The sequence below is a fragment of the Cherax quadricarinatus genome, chromosome 48 (genome assembly GCF_038502225.1).
Source record: "Cherax quadricarinatus isolate ZL_2023a chromosome 48, ASM3850222v1, whole genome shotgun sequence".
Classification (NCBI taxonomy): Eukaryota; Metazoa; Arthropoda; class Malacostraca; order Decapoda; family Parastacidae; genus Cherax; species Cherax quadricarinatus.
This window is the reverse complement of record NC_091339.1, coordinates 18302530-18320427: the sequence shown is the minus strand read 5'-3', so window position 1 is coordinate 18320427 and position 17898 is coordinate 18302530. Positions and strand designations below refer to the sequence as shown.

Genomic DNA, 17898 nt, shown 5'->3' with positions numbered 1-17898 from the left:
TAAAGTTAACCAACTTTACTTACACAAGAAAGTTCACCACTGCCGCTTCCAAAGTGAATAGCTGAAATTTGCATCTAAACACATTTACATGTCTTGAGGTGAAGGGCTGTCAGGATTGCCATCTTCTTCATCAGGAACTGATGGTGACAGTGGTAGCACATCAGGCTGAGCAGATGTTGAAGGCACTAGATTTTCAAGTGGTGACTCCTCTGTTGCACACTTTTTAGCCATTATTTTGAACATATCTTGCAAGCTGAGTTGTTTCATATATTTTGGCCTTTCTTTGATTAGTTTATCCTACAGCATGTAAACATTCATTATTTATTGTTCACTTATAAAACTGCATTGCTCTAGACCTTTTAGCAGTTCACTTGCCAACTGAATTAACCTATCAATAGAGACTTTCTGCTACATCTTCCTCATTTTCATCAATGCTTTCTCCTCCACTGGCTTGCTACTGTGAATTTACAACCATCTGCACAATTTCTGAGTCAGTTTAATGACATACAATAGCTGCATCTTCATCTACATTCATCCATTCCCCAGCATTAACTTCATCCATCCTCGATGCAAGATCCTTCGCAGCAGGATTAGTCAGATCACTAGCAAAAGAAAGCAGTCTATGTATAATCTGTTTTTCCTTCAAAGCCCTAAATCCTGTAAAGTCATTTTCAATATCTTCTCCAGGTTCCATCTCAAACATTAACCCTGGCCACAATTTATGCCATCCATTTTTCAGTGTGGATACGTCTACAGACTTCCAAGTATTGGCAACACAGTAAACCATATCTCTCACATTAAATTCCTTAAGAAACTCATGTACTGGTCTGCCAGAGTTAACTGCACTAAGTAGGTGCCTCATAAAATGGGTGTGATACCTAGACTTAAAAGAACATAGTATGCCATTGTCCTGGGGTTGAATTAATGATTTGCAGTTAGGTGGGAGGTAGATACCAAAAACGTTGTTCTTTACCAGGAGTTCTGCTTTCGGATGTGCGGAACAGCTGTCTAAAATAAGCATTACCTTACAGTTGTGGTCCAAACCAACAGTCACAGTGAGTTCTTGCTTCTGGAAGAAAGTGATTTTCAAACCAATTCAATGTAATTTCAGTTACCAATTTTTTTTGTTGGCACGGTAAATCACAGGAAACTGTCATGCCTTTGAAAGCCCTGGGACGTAAACTTTTACCGATGAACAGTAACTTGCATTTGTGCGTTCCTGCGGCATGAGAGCATGCCAATACAGTGACATGATCTTTCAATGCTTTATATCCTGTTGGTGATTCTGCATCCTCAGTTGTCAGAGTTCTTCTTGGTGTACATTTCCAGTACAATGCTGTCTCATCTGCATTGTAGACCTGCTCAGGACTTAACTTTTCATCTGAAACTAACTTGGTGAACTTGTCAACACATTTAGCAGTTGCTTCTGTGTCTACTGAATGCTCTTCACCACACACTGCATGAAACTTTAAGCCATATCAATCCTTAAAATGCTGTAGCCAACCTTCACTGTAATCACATTCATAATCAAGTCCTAGTTATTCATGAAAAATTTTGGCTTGTTCCTTCACCAGTGTGCCAGACAGCTGAACACCTTCACTTACATGTAGCCTAAACTACTTCATTAGAACCTGATCTAGTTCTGAACTTTTTCCTTCCCTCATTTGTTGTCCTTTTACACATCTGTTTCTTTGATTCACTGTTAGCAAAGAAACTCAGTAATTTTTTTTTTGTTTCTTTATGTCATAAACTGTTGAAGAGTTAATGCTATATAACTCACACAGGTTCCTCACAGATACACCACTGTTAAGTTTTTTCAAAAGTTCAACCTTATCTGTTATGGACAGTGTACGGTGTTTGCGCTTTACACAATGAGGAACATTTCCTTTCGTTGGAACCATGGCTAGGGCTAATAGTGAGAAAGTTTTAGCAATAAATGGAGAGAAAAACAAATTGGAATGACTTATGCTCTAAGCAGTGCCACCAGACAGTAGCGGCGACCCCCGGAAATTTTAGCCCTTTCATGTTTGATCAAGAGTCCCTCACCAACATCAAGGAAAATTCCTTGAGGGTTTTCCATTTTGAGTTTTTATTCACACAAAAAAAATAAAGATTTACTATTATGCAGACTACTTAATTGTTGTAAAAAATGGTATGAATAATATCAGCGCATTTGTGAAAGCATATTAGACCCACCAGCTGACACATATTGGATGCTTGATACAACTTGTTTACATTGAACAGCGTCAAAAATCGAACACTTCCGCTACTTTGAGCTCAATTTCAAGGTACTTTTCATCATGAAACTAATCAAAATCATATTTATTTCTGTAATATATCTTTCATTCTATCAAATGAGACCAAAAAAACGAGAATACAACCATAAGAACTACATGAAAATATACCGCTAAGGGCCGGCTAATTGCTGAGTAGTGAACTCCGTTATTTATCATCAGTTTTTTTTTTTTTTTTTTTTTAATTTTTTCCATCATACATTGCCCAAGTTTCAGTAAAATAGCCCAACAAACAACTGAGAAAAAAAAACTATTTACCAAAAATCATACATATATGGCAAGCCCAAGCCAGGTACTGGAAATAAGTCACTTTGACTTTTTTGGGTTATCCTAGGTTCTCTACACATGTGCTGCTATGTATGATAATCTGTAGAGAAAATAGCTTTTTTGTTTGTTTTAGGGTGCATTACGAGTGTATATCACAGTTAGCCCTGTGCTATACTCCATTTTCTCTAACAGAAACCCCAAAGACAGAATAGGAGGATGGTACTTGTATCCCATATCCTCTTCATACCTCCGTCAATCTGCTCAGTATTATGCCAAATGTTATTCATTCTAGAGTATTTACAATGTTTTTGTTATTTATATTGTTTATTATGTCATATTAGATCATTTGTGATGGGTAAATAAGCCATAGTGTGATATTAGTGTAATAATAAAGCATATTGCTCTGCATCACAAGACTGAGCTCATGGCAACCGACAGTGGCTTCAAAGCCACCTTATCTTTTATGGACAGTGTACTGTGTATGTACTTTACACAATGAGAAACGTTTCTTTTATTCATTGGAACCATGGCTAGGGCTAAAAGTAAGCAGTTTATAGCAATAAATGGAGAATAAGAAATTGGAATGACTTATGCAGCAAGTAGCGCCACCAAACAGTAGCAGCAGGTTGGTGTGACGACCCTGGAAATTTGAAATTATGCTAGCTGAAATTAGTGCCAAATAACCGAAGGAACTAAATAACTGAATGCCAGATTTGTGATGGCAGACCTGTATATACACACCCCTCTGGGTTTTCTTCTATTTTCTTACTGATTCTTGTTTATTTCCTCTTATCTCCATGGGGAAGTGGAACAGAATTCTTTTGTAAGCCATGTGTGTCGTAAGAGGCGACTAAAGTGGTGGTAGCAAGAGACTAGTAACCCCTTCTCCTGTATACATCACTAAAGTTAAAAAGAGAAACTTTTGTTTTTCTTTTTGGGCCACCATGTGTCGGTGGGATACGGCCGATTTGTTGAAGAAAGAAGAAGAATAACTTTTTTTTTTTTTTTAACAAACAGGCCATAGCTCACCAATGCAGGGGTGACCCAAAAAGAATTATTTTTTTGTTTACATATAATAAATGACCAGTGTGTTAAAAAAAAAAAGCTATTCCCTTTTTAAATCCTTGGCAGTAATACTTGAATATTCAATCTGTAAGTGGATATTATTGCAGTATTTACTGTGATGAATATTCATTCACTGAGATCAAATTACATGTAGATTGAAACCTCATTAATGCGCATTTTTCTGGACCAGGAACTTACTTTAATAAAGAATTTTTATTAAATGAAGATACGTATAGTACATGTGAGCAATTGCATGGCAGAAAAGAACAAGTGCCACCAGTGCCAAAAACCGGGTTAGTGAACGAATCGATTCCTTGTCTGTTTATGGGAATGTGCAGATGTTGTCTTCTGCATCTGCAAATTAGGCTCATACCCCATAACAAAGTACAGCAACTTGAGCTCTATGTATACCACCACTCTCCCCCACGCCTGCATTTTTCTCTGCTTGAATTTGGCACTTATTTTTTCTGCCATGCAATGCCTTATATATAGTAAAAAAATAAGTGTGCCTAACTCAAGATGCTCTTTGATATTAGTAGTTTTCAGGTGCCTTTTTATGATTCACCATTTCAGGTATACTTGCTTAAAATTCAATTAAAATATTAATTTGTACTATTAACAGTTTGCATCCAGTTGTGCAAGAATGGTATATAATACCGACAAGATGAAATTAAGACACATGTGCAACATCTGGGTATCTTTATTGTAGACATTTTGCCATCCAGTGGCTTTATCAATACAAAATCTAGGACATAGCTTGAAGACAGTAGGACTATATACAGAAGATGAGGTAATCAGTCCCTCAACCTTGGAGTAGGTGATTACCTCGTCTTCTGTATATAGTCCTACTGTCTTCAAGCTATGTCCTAGATTTTGTATTGATGAAGCCACTGGATGGCGAAACGTCTACAATAAAGATACCCAGATGTTGCACATGTGTCTTAATTTCATCAGTTTGCATCTAGTTATCAATACCCTCTTAGCATACTAGCTATCATATAGATGTATGACTTACGTGTATGACATGATTCAAGAGTACAGTATGTTAGTGTTTTAGAATGTGACAAATTTAAAATAGGCTAACATATACAGTATGTTTTACGTACTGAAAAGAAATGAGTAAATCCAAGTAAAAGATTTATGATGATTGATATGAATGGGTGAGTAGTGATACAAGGCAATGAGAGGTGGGCTCATTGTCTCAGGAGAGTGTGATAAGGGAAAATTGTGCACATCAGGTGATTAAAATGTTGCAGATAGAGAGTACATGTCTTTTATTTGTGCATTTAGCTTTTATTCACACTCCAGTAATTCTTGGTAGTCTGTTACAAATTACTAGTATTTTTTATAGTAAGAGAAAACAGACTTGATGAGAGTTAAAATTTGGTGTAAAGAAATCATGAACAGAATATTATTCAGTGATAGAGATGCATATTGATTTAGAATCTCTTAAAGTAATGTTATCAAACTATAAATACATTTTGTATTACTGGATTGAACTTTATTTCATAAAATTTTAAAAGGCATTTTTTTTGTATAATTAATTCTTTATATTTTGTGATGTTACATAAAAAAAACCTTTGCAGAGCATACACAACAGATGGTCAGATGACTCTGATGAGGATGACCTGACCTTCTCCCTGTGTTACAAGATGGTACCATCCACATCCTCACTAGAAGTCATAGGAGCATGGACAACCATGCTTGCTCCCATATTGGATGCTTACTACTGCACAGCATGCAACCTACACACACTGATCACCAGACAAACACCTGATAAGGTGTTTATTCAGAATACTCAAAATCATATTGCAGCTCTTGTGGACAAAGGCACTCTGAGATACGGTATGTTATCCATTTATCTATATTTGTGTGTACTCGTATATAATTATGCCATTTACTAGTCTATAGCCCATTCTTTTGTATTTCACTCTTTTCTATGACAGTCATCCTAACACGGTTGAGGAAATTGGGTAATTTTTTTGACAGAAGTACTACTGGAGGTTGCCCAAGTATCCAGAAGTGGTATCCAAAGGTGTATGGATCTAGCCTTTCATTCCACTTTATCCTCATATATTATTAGCTGAATGACATTACACTGTTGGCATTCTTGGTCTAAACAGTCAATTTTACTAATCCTTCCTTGCTCAGTTAATTCTGTATAATGGGTAGGGAAGGGATGGTGGTTCCCGGGAAAGTCTTCTCTGCTTGTCATATTGATGGGGATGCTGGGAATCTTGGAAGTCTGTTTCTCTTTCCTTCACATGTGTGGTAAGGTACCTATCCCCTTCACTAGTTCCTTGGAGACAGCACCTACCCTATATGACCCTTGCATGATTGTGGACTGAGAAAACCCTAGAACCAGTCTCGGATGGGTACCCAGAATTTGAGGCTAGTTTGGGGTGTTACTCCAGTTTCTTTCTTTCAGGGTTAGTATACAACTGGCAGTCTGGTGCTGTAGTCTGAATATTATTGCAGTGCCATTAAAGATATTGATGTGTTAAAGATTCTGGAGGGATATTGGCAGTGGTTTCTTCCCAACACAATAAATTATTTTGATGAGATTTTATGAATTTTGCTGCTATAGTGCAGTATTATATGATATTCAGCAATAATTTTAGTAGTAGGCAGGCATATCTTATGTTGATGCAATAGCAAATACCTCAACTTACAGGTATTTGATTGTAGAGCACAAGTTCTGTAAGGGTTGCATACTAGCCTATGCAACATGCTCATTTTTTTTAACACTGGCCATCTCCCACAAAGGTAGAGTGACTCATAAAAAATAAGAAAGTTATTCACTGTTACTCATTCCATCACTGTCTTGCTGGAATTATGCTGACATTAAAGTCCAGATGCCCCTTTGAACTTCAACATCTGCGTTTCTCCTTTAGAGTGCAAGCACTGTACTAGCTGCCTGGCTAACTAGTTTTCCTGAATCCTTTCCTAAATGTTATCCTGCTCATACTCCAACAACATGTCAAGTCATAAAAACTACTTGTCTCCACTCTGATCTGATGTGCTCACCCAAGCCTGGTGTATGTTCAGGCCCCTAGCACTCTAAAGCCTTCTTTACCCCCTTTCCCTTTAGCCCCTCTTGTGATGACCCTTATGCCTCTTAGATTAACCCTTACCCCCTCCTTCCCTCAACTCTATTTTTGTATACCCTCCTAGTCATTGTATTTTTCTCCATCCTCTTTAAGGTGTCCAGACCACTTCAACAATGCTTCCTGAGCCCTCTGAATTATATTTTTGGTAACCCCACACCTAATCTCCACTCTCCAAATTCTCTGCAGTAGTAGTTTGTGATGAATATGTGGGCCATTGTGCTGCCAGCATCAACAACCTGGTTGACCAGACAAGCACCAGAAAATCCTGGCCCAGAGCCATGCTGTGGAATAGGAAAAAACTCAAACTTTTATAAGGAATATCTAATGGCCTCTGAGAACCTAGTTGGCTGGAATGATTATGACATGAAATAATCAAGCTTGACTCTCAATGTACCCCTGATTAGTTAGAAGGCTACAGCGCACCTAATGGTCACCAGATGATCTAAGGCTACTTGCCACCACTAGAGGCTCCAAAATACCTTTGTTTGCAGCTAGTAAAGATGACCACTGTACCACCATATGAGACTGGGGCAAAAACTTGTGAAACAGGCAGGGAATAATTGGGAATGTATTCCAGTGAATCAAGAAGTACATTAGGAGAAGCAAGTAAAGAGCAATTGTCTGGGAAGAGAGTCAGAATGAGGAAGAGTAACCAGTGGTGTTCCACAAGGTTTGGTATTAAGACTGGTGCTGTTTCTAGTTTGTGAACTACATACCAAATTAAATAAAGCCAGATGCATCTCTAGTTGCTGATGTAAAACTGATGAGAATACAAATAGATGAGGACAGGGAAAGGCTGCAAAGAATGACTTCCAGCCTTTATTGTTGAAATTGAGTGTTACAGATCATGAATTGATTTTTCATCATAAAGAATACGGTTCTCTTGAATACCAGTCTTGTTTAAGAATGTCAGTATGACATTGAGGATATTTTTGTTAATGTTATTTCAAGTTATTGATCAGCTTTTAACCGGGAAACTGTATTTAAGCACTTGTGCCCTCTCCTCTCTTTCCATTATTGATTAATTAATATTATTGCTACTTCTTGAACTCTAGTTCTCTCATATACAGTATGGCCCCGCTTTATGGTGTTTCGCCTTATGGTGTTCCGTTAATATGGCGATTTCAAATTATGACCAAAACTCGCTATACAGCAGCCTGTCTTTCTAATACGGCTCAAACCACCAGGTTTGTTTACATTCTCCGTGAGCGCATCTCTATTATGTCTGGAACCTTTCCAAAATTTCAAGTGTTTTAAAGTTATTACATATTTTATGTGTTTTCTGATAATAATACTTGTGTACCTATACCTAAATATACTTACACACTGTGCTGGCATGCAGGTACACATTAAATCACTAAGAATGTCCCTCTAGTCTTAACGCTGTAGTAATACTAATAGTACGTAATAATAATCACTCTTGGGGACGTTAAATGTCTTATTTTACATCAATATAGACATTTTCATTAATCCATCTATGATGTTTTCTTAAATTATATAAGAAACACATTACATAACATATAAACATGCTATGTGGGTGTGGTTGCCGGGCGGAGGGAAAACATTACGTAATACTAATAATAATCACTCTTGGGCACATTAAATGTCTTATTTTATGTTAATATAGACATTTTCATTAATCCATCTATGATATTTTCTTCAAAATTATATAAGAAACACGTTACATAGCATTTAAACATGCTATGTTTATATGCCGGGCTGAGGGAAAGCATTACATTTTCTCTGGTCCAGCACCAAAAAACGTGTATAAATCTGCATTTGGCCTGGTCACTCCGCTTTTGTTTATAATTCTCATCATGAATTATTCATTAATTCTCCCTTCGTTTATGACGGCATCTAAAGGTAGTTGTTAGAAACAATTAAATTCAGTGAACAAGGTATGTCGATGGTAATAATATGGCTCTGGGCCACAGTGTAGGTAGCTGGTAGGTATAGCACAGGTGGGCTACACCTATCAGCTATCTACACTGACTTCTACAAATAAATGTACTACCCACCTCTCATCCAACATTAAGACTACACATATTTTAAGGTAAATAATGAGTGTACTGTATGTGTATTTTATCTCTCTGGGCTGCTTTAAATATCGTATGCTATTAAGTTTGGGATGGGGAGCCAGGGCTCCCTACACCTGACTTCCTACAAATAAGTACTACTCACCTCTCGCCCTACATTAATAAGACTACAAATATTTTAAGGTAAGTAATGAATGTATTGTGTAATATATTTTACTTTTTATTGTGTTTTTTAATGCCTAGTTCTATTACTAACTTAATATAAATTAGTGCAAACTTGTTGTCTGGCATTTATATGCATTTATAAATGGAAAAAAATGGCGTTCTGTTCTCCGGCGATAGCCTGGAATCTAACCTGCTGTATAAGTGGGGCCTTACTGTACACAAGTTATGATTTTTTGTTTTTAACAAACTGGCCACAGGGTGACCCAAAGAGAAACGTGAAAGTTTTTTCTTTTAAATTTAGTAACTTACATAGGAGAAGGGGTTACTAGCCCCTTGCTCCTTTGAAAATAAATTATTGGTAATTAAATCAGTTTCTCCAGCTAAGCTAAATTACTTTTTTTTCTTTCAGGTGAAAGTATGTGTGTAGAGCCAATAAGAAATGCTGTAAAGTTTTTTGAAACAGAAGGAGTAATGGAAAGCTATACACAGGACAGTGTACGGCTCTTGTATCTTGCAAATGAGTATGACTCTGAAGACCGCCTTTCAGCCTTTATTGCTGAAATTGATTGTTACAGATCGTGAATTGATTTTTCATCATAAAGAATACAGTTCTCTTGAATGCCAGTCTCATTGAGGAATATCAATATGACATTGAGAATATTTTTGTTAATGCTATTTCAAATTATTAAGCAGCTTTTAGCTGGGAAACTGCATCTACCTTCTGCCATCCAAACATTAAATTTAATATCTTTAAATTGTGTCTGTTTTGGGAGTTTATGAAGCTAAACATTAAAATGTGCCATTAATGGAATCACCCAAGATGTGGATTACTTGGGTTTAATACTCTATTTTGATGTGTGATAAAAAAAAAAAAGAGCTTATCAAAAGTAGATCAGTATTAAGTGACATTTATTCAAAATTGGTAAAGATGGTCCTGTTCCAAAGTGCTCACCTTGAATTTTCAGCTACCATCAGGTTTGCAAATATTGGTTCACATGAATGAAACTTCAGCCAACCAACAAATATGGAAATGGGGGCTTTGTGGGAGTTAGGCATAATTTGTTTCTGTTGTATGTAATGGTTGTGCCATTAAGCTTGCGTTTGAAAAGCCTCCATAGTATTGTAACCTAATACTACTTTAGGAATTGTTCCAGGAAGCAGTACACTCAAAAGAAAGTGTATTGTAATGAGTGCTGAGCACTTAATTGTAATTATTAAAGGTGTCAAACAAGTTACTTTTTATTATGAAGAAATCCTTACACAGCATTGGAGTAGTGTTTGCAACACTTGGAAACTTTCTAAAGGAACTTTGCAATATATTTTTGACCGTAAGTAAAGGAGTTTATTTTCAGACTAAAAATCTTATTTTTTACCTAAACCCATTCAAAAGTAGACTTGACTTTCTTAATATTCATGAAGTCATCATCACTGACCTCTGAATATTTTCAGTGAATATCAAGCTGTAATATTACAGTCTGCAAATATTGTGGAATGAATACTGGTACAGTAGAGTATGAGCCACTTCAGCTAAAACACTGGCACCTGAAACCTATTCATCTTAATGATGGTTATCTTACAGATTGACCTGTTAAATTCATGGGAAAAAAATTTAATTTGTACCTAGCTGCAAATAAAAAAAAAAAAAATCATCATGCCTGCTAGTGTTTAAAACATTTCTCATAACAATCATCATTTTATATAAATAGCCCATCGATGCCTAATGCATGCATTTGACAGCTCGCCTGTAGATTTTTGTGGTGAGTCACTATTACTTGCCTTTTGTCAAATATTATTTTGTTTGGTATGTAATGTTTAACGAAGTCCATAACGCCACATAGGACCGAGATTGTATTAGACAAACATTCGATATAATGTCGATGTTCTATTAAGAAAGCTCATGTAGCAAAACTGTTAATTAGATTCTGTACCATACATGGTACTGCATTCTGTTTACAGACTCGTTCACACTTAATGCTACTGCATGAGTTGCTTAAACTGTTTTATGTACATTCAGACCATTGTCTCATGTGATGCACATTTTCTCTTAGGGTTTCTGCTGTAACAGAGCATTATCACAAATGCAGCCAATGAGAGTTTTAAAGTGTAAAATGTGAAAGCATATTTTTCAAATGAGATAAAATTACCAATGAAATTTTTTATGCATGTAAGAAACTTGTTCCTTTGGTATGCAAGTATTGATGTCATCATTTTTATAAGTTTATTTAAAGTTTTTAAATATGTTAATTATTAAAAATTGTGAAAAGTAACATAATTTAATGACTTAACCATTTATAATCAGATGTGAGAAAATAAAATTTTAAATTATTTTAAAGTACAATATGGATATTGAGTGGTACTGTGTAATGAAACATAAAGTGCAATGCATTGAATAGTACTCTTGATTTTTTTTTTAAATTCCTTAGAGAATAATTTTATATCTATCAGTCATGGAAATAGCGTGGCAATTTTGGAGGTAAGAAGTCTTTACAGTAATTACTGCTGAGAATATATAGGAGAACTCTATCTCCCAAATCACCCAAGTGCTCAGTTGGATCTAAAATGATTTATTTTACAAAAACAAGAGGTACAGAATGTGTTGATTGTGAATCAAATTATTCTTGCATCCAAACATGAGGCCTGTTGTATTTTTGCAGCAATTAAAATAAAATCAGCATGTTATGATCATTGTATCTGTGCAACTGCCCTGCTGACCAGTAGAACATACATTGGTTTTAACACACTAATCAGAGTGTAGTTTTGTTTAGAAATTCACCATATGTTTGATATTTTTATGTGCAAGCAAATAGCAAAGATTATTTTTCTTGAAAGAATCTTTATTTTATGGGTAAATAAGGACTGCTTAAGTATTCTTTTTTTCTTAATTTAAATTAGTGATACTAATCACGGGAAGCGCTAGACCCGTAGGGATTATACAGAAATTAGCGATAGAGTATCCTAAACAAAATTACTATAGTAAATGCAGTTTTGAGATATACACATAAGCAGGTGTGGTGTACTAGTAGGTTTGCCTTGTTGTGTTAGTGGCATTGTACCAATAGTTGTCCTATTGATACTGTAGTTGGTAGATGGTGCTACATGTCGACTGGTTTAATTGGCCCTTGGTATAATGTGCCATGTAATTCTCATTTGACACACCATTCAAAATGTTCCTGGTACCGCTGCATGAGTTAAGAGATTGTGCTGACAGCAGACCCACTGTTTATAAAGTGCCATTGACTGATGGCACATAATACATTTACTAGCAAATAGTGATAAAACACTGGCACCAATGTGCAAAGCTATTAGTTATTAAAATAATCTCCTTACAACTTAATTTGCACTGTTGCTCATGTTTACTTTAAATACATAACTTGTTTACAATTCTACCCAATAAATCAGATCCAGAGAATTTATAATTTTTAATTAGGTGATTTATTTTTAAACCTATACTCTTTGAAGCATGTCTTTTATTAGATAAATATGACATACAGTATACTGTATTCCCTTTATAATCACCATATGATAAGGGTATATAATGGTGCTAAAACTGGTTGTATAAAACTGAGGGTGTGACATAGGCATAAGCTAACTAAGCTACAGCTTATGATATAAGGGGCCTCAAAAATTTTTGCTCCCTTCCCATATACTTACTGTTACCTGTTTTGACTTTAAAAGTTTTGGGGCCACACTTGTCTTACTCATGGGTATTTCATGGAGAGGCACCCTGTTCCTCTCTGTGAGCAGTGTCAAGTTTCAGTATCGATTAGCCACATTCTGTTAGACTGCCCTCTCTATCAACGAGCACGCAGAATTTACCTCCGTCGTCGTCTCCGCTCTACTACTCTCTCTTTACCTTCCCTTCTTGCTGATGGACCCTCCTTTAATCTTGACTCTCTTATTGACTTCTTGACAATGACTGATTTACTCCACAAACTCTGATGATGATACCTTTTGCACTTCCCTAAGCCCTTTCTACCTCAATCTCTTGCTGCCCTCTACCCTTTCACCATCCACACCGCTGTTATTCGTAACCTATTACTCATCCATCTCCCTTTTGTCACCTGATACCCTCGCTTCCTTCCTGCCCTGCAGTGCTGTATAGCCCTTGTGGCTTAGCGCTTCTTTTTGATTATAATAATTTAACTTTACATAGATTAGCGCCTCAGAAAGCCAAACTCCAGCTCTAAAAATTACGGTTCCAGTCTTGAGTTTTTTTTTACCCTCTAAGTCATGTTCAGTCTTTTTGTATCATTTTCTTTACATAACTGATCTTGAGTATGAGAGATATAAGATACTTTCAAGTTACAATATAAAGACAAAGGTAGAATGGACACTTTATTAAGACAATATTGTGCTTAGCTTTTTCAAGTCTGTAATGCTTACATGGGAAACTTGGGGATGTATAGATGGAGTGGGGATTGTAGCCACAGCTGACCTGAGCATATGAACAACTGCAAAAGTCAAGTCAGGGAGGTTTGCAAAAGGGATTTGTATCTATGATAGTATAGTGTCCATAGCAAAGAACAAAGCTGATACTTTTCTTTCCATTGGCTGTTGGAATAAAGTTGTGACATTTTGGTTAATCCTCTGAAGACCATAAGCATTAGTAACAGTATTGTAATTTTTTTCAGTTGTCTTCTTGTTTGGAAGTCTCTTACTAATTGTTTGGTTGTGTAGGTGTTCCTGGGAGCAAGAGGTTGACTTAGAGATCCAGACCACCTGCATATTCCCATGTACTTACAACAGACTTGAAAAAGCTTGATCTCCAAGCAAAAGTTTGGCTTAATAAGGCATTCATTGTGACTTCTTTTATAACTGACTGTAATTCATTAATTTACTGTTGGGGTTGGGTGTATGAGACAAAACATTATGCATTATGACTCCTTAGTTATGGCAGGACATAGATGTACAGTACAATTGTTTTGTAAAAAAGTCATTAAATACTGTTTATTACTTAAAGTATCTCATAGTTGTGGTTATTATTATTATTTATGTAATTATTTATAAAAAAGTGCTAAATATGTATAGGTTTATAACACTACATTCAGTGAATGAATTTGCTGAGTGTGAAAGTGCATGTGAGAGAGAGAGAGCATTTGTCAGAGGCACAATATTTATTCTTGTTATTTTTTAACTACAACGATCTTTCACCAGAAAAAAAAATCACATTCACCACATTCATTCAATAGCTGTCTTGCCAGGTGTGTGAAAACATTACACTTCCAATGACCATCTGAACTGCAGCATCCCCACAGTAAAAAAATTCACTAAATACATTTATATAGATGGCATATACTTTACTGTATATTTTTGAAGGTGGGAATGGTATGTGACTTGACCCACTGTCCCTAAAGAGGAGGGACAAGAGATGCTACTGCTGATCCTCAAAAGAGCTCAAACCAAATTCCTTCAGTCATTTGCAGTCAGCCATGCCCTTGATCACTTTTACAAAACTGTCAGGACAATTTGGGTGCACAGTAACTTCTGATTATGTGATGCTTCATTTGTTTCTGTGCAAAATGAAATGTCTCGCAACTGGTAATATAACAACATAAGAGAAAATGCTTTATCTGGGAATCAAACAACCATCAACATAAATGCAGCAAAGATGATGTTACTATACTGTTAATCTTAAAATTGGTTCAAAATGGGTGTCTCATTTACCTGATAGATCCATATTATAAAATTCGTGATAGTGTGAAATTTCAGTTTGTAGTGAAAGGAATAAAGGGATGTAATAAACAACCATTCACATTTTCTTTTTCTTTTTTTTCTCTTTTTTTTTTTTTCTTGCATGCACATACTGGTAACACACACAGAACAGGCCAAGTGTTTAACAAGTGCCTTTAGCAACTGGTGACAACAAGAACATGTTTCTACCAAGTCACAAGCATGCTGAACAAGTTTAGCTACGATCCTGAGTAGACTTGTTAGAATTCAATTTGTATAGGTATCCAGTAGTATAAAATTATAATATACTGTGTACTTGATGGTGGCACTGTGCAATGAAATTGATTTGACTGTGGGGCTAAACAGCAACTACTGAGCTGAACATGATGCATTCCCACAGAGCTCAGTGTTTAACCAAGAGTAATCTGAAAGAACCCCAAAATTTATGAGGAAGTATTATAGTTGTGCAATGTGAAAAAGAAAAAGGCTGGATGAGTAAAATGTGGGTCTAAATACTGTATTTTAAATATAAGTAAGTCAAAATTTAAAAAATTTTGAGGCTCTATGATGTGTTGGCAGAAGTAATATACCATGTGCATTTATTACTGTACAGTACATGTAATTAAAAAAAAATTTGTTGCAGCTACTATAGTTCTCCTTTTTGGAACTTTGTTGTATACAGTACATAATAAAATCAACTTAAAATCTGTTTAGTAAAATTATATTTTGTTCATTCAGGTATGGAATATGAGTTAGCCTACACTAAAAATCAATATGAATTATTTTCTTTATTTCAAATTTTTATTGTTTAAAGGCAAGTGCCAGCATGACATTTTCAACCTTAAATAATTGCAGTTTTACACCATTACCATTCCTTTTTTTAGGTAATACTTGTAATGTTTTGAGTGTTGCTGAGAGTGGATGTATTTGTTTGTGCAAATGGTAAATATTGAGTCTAGCCAGCTGAGTGCATTTGTAAAATAAAAAAAAATTGACTTTGGTATCATCGGTTCACCCATTGTATTTTATATTCTTATTTTATATTCTTGTAGACCTTTTATAAAGGTTTGTGAATTATTTAGGGACTTGTACTCTTAGCATTTCTGCAGTAAGTAGGATTCTGGCTAGGAATATGTGATAATACCAGGAAGAAATTGCCTAAAATATAGAAGATCTGTCTTAGGATAGTAGAATTTCTTTTGTATGATCTTTTCCACTTGTAACACACACACTGTTTTATTTGCACATGTATTTAAAATACCTTATGTAATCTTGCTGCTTTTACTGTAACAGGACAGAATAAAAATGTACTAAAGCACCAAAGTAGTTTATTCAGAGATACCATTCTTGAGTGTGATACAAGTTTTTGGGCTAATAATAAAGATGTGCATTACTTTTGTGCCTGTACTGGAGTAATGCAGTACAATACATATCTTCAGTAACCTCAAGTGTATCTATACTCATTCTTAGAAATTTTTTTGTTCTGCATGACTTGTAGAGAAAGTCTTATCAGATGGGCAAAAGCTATCTTGGTACTTTATGGTGTGTTATGTTATATGCATAGGTGCAATTCAAATTCAAGTGTGTTGATCCTATAGTCACACATTTAATAAAGTCTTTGATGTTATAAATATAAAATCAAAGCTGTAACATGAAATAAGGCAACTGCAGTGTTCTCTTCAATCTTTGATTAGATGAATAATTCCAAGCATATAGCTGCTTGATTACACGTCATGTATAGTATGCTTGTCATACCGGGTGTTTCAGGGAGCTGCTCAGTGTTTGTTTTTCTATATTTTATTTACTTTTCTATTGTAATAAATAATAGTATCAGGATCTAGTCAGCTTTTCTGTGAATGCAGGAGAAACTTTACTAACAATGGATAGTTATTGTCATAATGTTAGCCATTCATTGGTGGTGCATTTGTTACAGAGTCGTCCATTAGTAGTGTACATCAATAAACTCAATATTGGGAAGTGTTGTTAACAGATCCAGGCTAAAAGCTTTTGTTATTCACTCAAGTTTTGAATCTTGGCTGGTATCTCCAAGTTCATTAAAATTTACTAAAAATTTGTATTATCATGCATACAATTTTGACTTGATATTGGAATATAAACATTTATAAAGGAATGTTTATGTGCATAAGCTGATACCAGTACTGTAATGAAAGTCAGCATTAATCAATCTTATTTCTAATGATACTTCACAAAGCCTGGAAATGCAATCATAATGAATATAGATATGTACATAGCATTTGATATTTATTCACTGTTGCTACCTAGAATGTATGTAAGATTCTGTTCATTTATGGCAAAGAATTAATATTTTTAGTTGCTACCAATGTTAGATGAATTGTAATATAACATTGGCAGTATTTGTAATAAACCTTTGAAAATTCTCCTGTACAAGTATTTTTAAACCTAGATTTACTTTGGGCCAAATTTTGGCAGTATTCTACAAGAATTGTGTTGATCTGACATTTTTGCAAAAAATTATATTAAAAAAATCATATGACTAAAAAGATTTTATGGGGAGGTTCTGAAACTTGGCTGGATAGGGAAGACAAGTGGAAAGTAAGAGTTTTTAAAGTGTGTCTGAAAGTTTTCAATTAGATGTGGGGGTAGGTCAAGGCTCTTCTATCATGCCTCCTATATTTTTTTTTCTTTTCAACATGACACCCTAACGTAATGACTTGACTTAAGAAATCGTAATGACACGATTGCAAACAAACCATACCCCCGGCCGGGATTGAACCCGCGGTCATAGTCTCAAAACTCCAGCCCATCGCGTTAGCCACTAGACCAGCTAGCCACAATAAGATTCATCCAACTAGGTATATTTCTACACCATAGGAAGGTTAGCACAGGCACCTCTGTGACCACAAATGCAAGTTTTTACAGACGAATCTCCAGCTAACGTAATGCTTGTAATGCCCTGCATCAGCAATTTATATTTGTGAAGACCCTTAGAGGTTTAGTGCTTCTTTTTTTATTAATATATATTTGTGAAGTTTATTCCAGAGAGTTGTCCACACAGACCATGTGTTGATGTGAAACTGTATAAACTACCTAACCAACAGCCGTAGTGCAAAATTTAGAACTTCAGAATGCCTCCAGGAACTTGCATACTGGAGTTGTTTTTTTTATCTCTGAACTAGCAGTTTTCTTTGACTATGGTCCTGACTTTTAAAATGCAGTGGTAGTTTTCTAACTTGTGCAATATTGTCATAAATGTTCCTGGTCCCACACCCACTCACACTGATAAGAAAAATGTTCTGCATTCCAACCAAT

General features: G+C 35.5%; 1 protein-coding gene across 4 annotated transcripts in view; it reads left to right on the top strand.

The window, feature by feature from the left end:
- The window catches only part of mino (glycerol-3-phosphate acyltransferase mino), a 163811-nt gene extending 146805 nt beyond the window's left edge, over positions 1–17006 (top strand). For all 4 annotated transcript variants that reach the window (XM_070094933.1, XM_070094932.1, XM_070094934.1 and 1 more), the window contains 2 exons: positions 5213–5471; positions 9347–17006. In XM_070094933.1, coding sequence (XP_069951034.1) covers positions 5213–5471; positions 9347–9519 — 432 coding nt within the window. In that variant the 3' untranslated portion in view covers positions 9520–17006. The remainder of the gene's footprint in view (positions 1–5212; positions 5472–9346) is intronic.
- Positions 17007–17898: the final 892 nt, after the last annotated feature.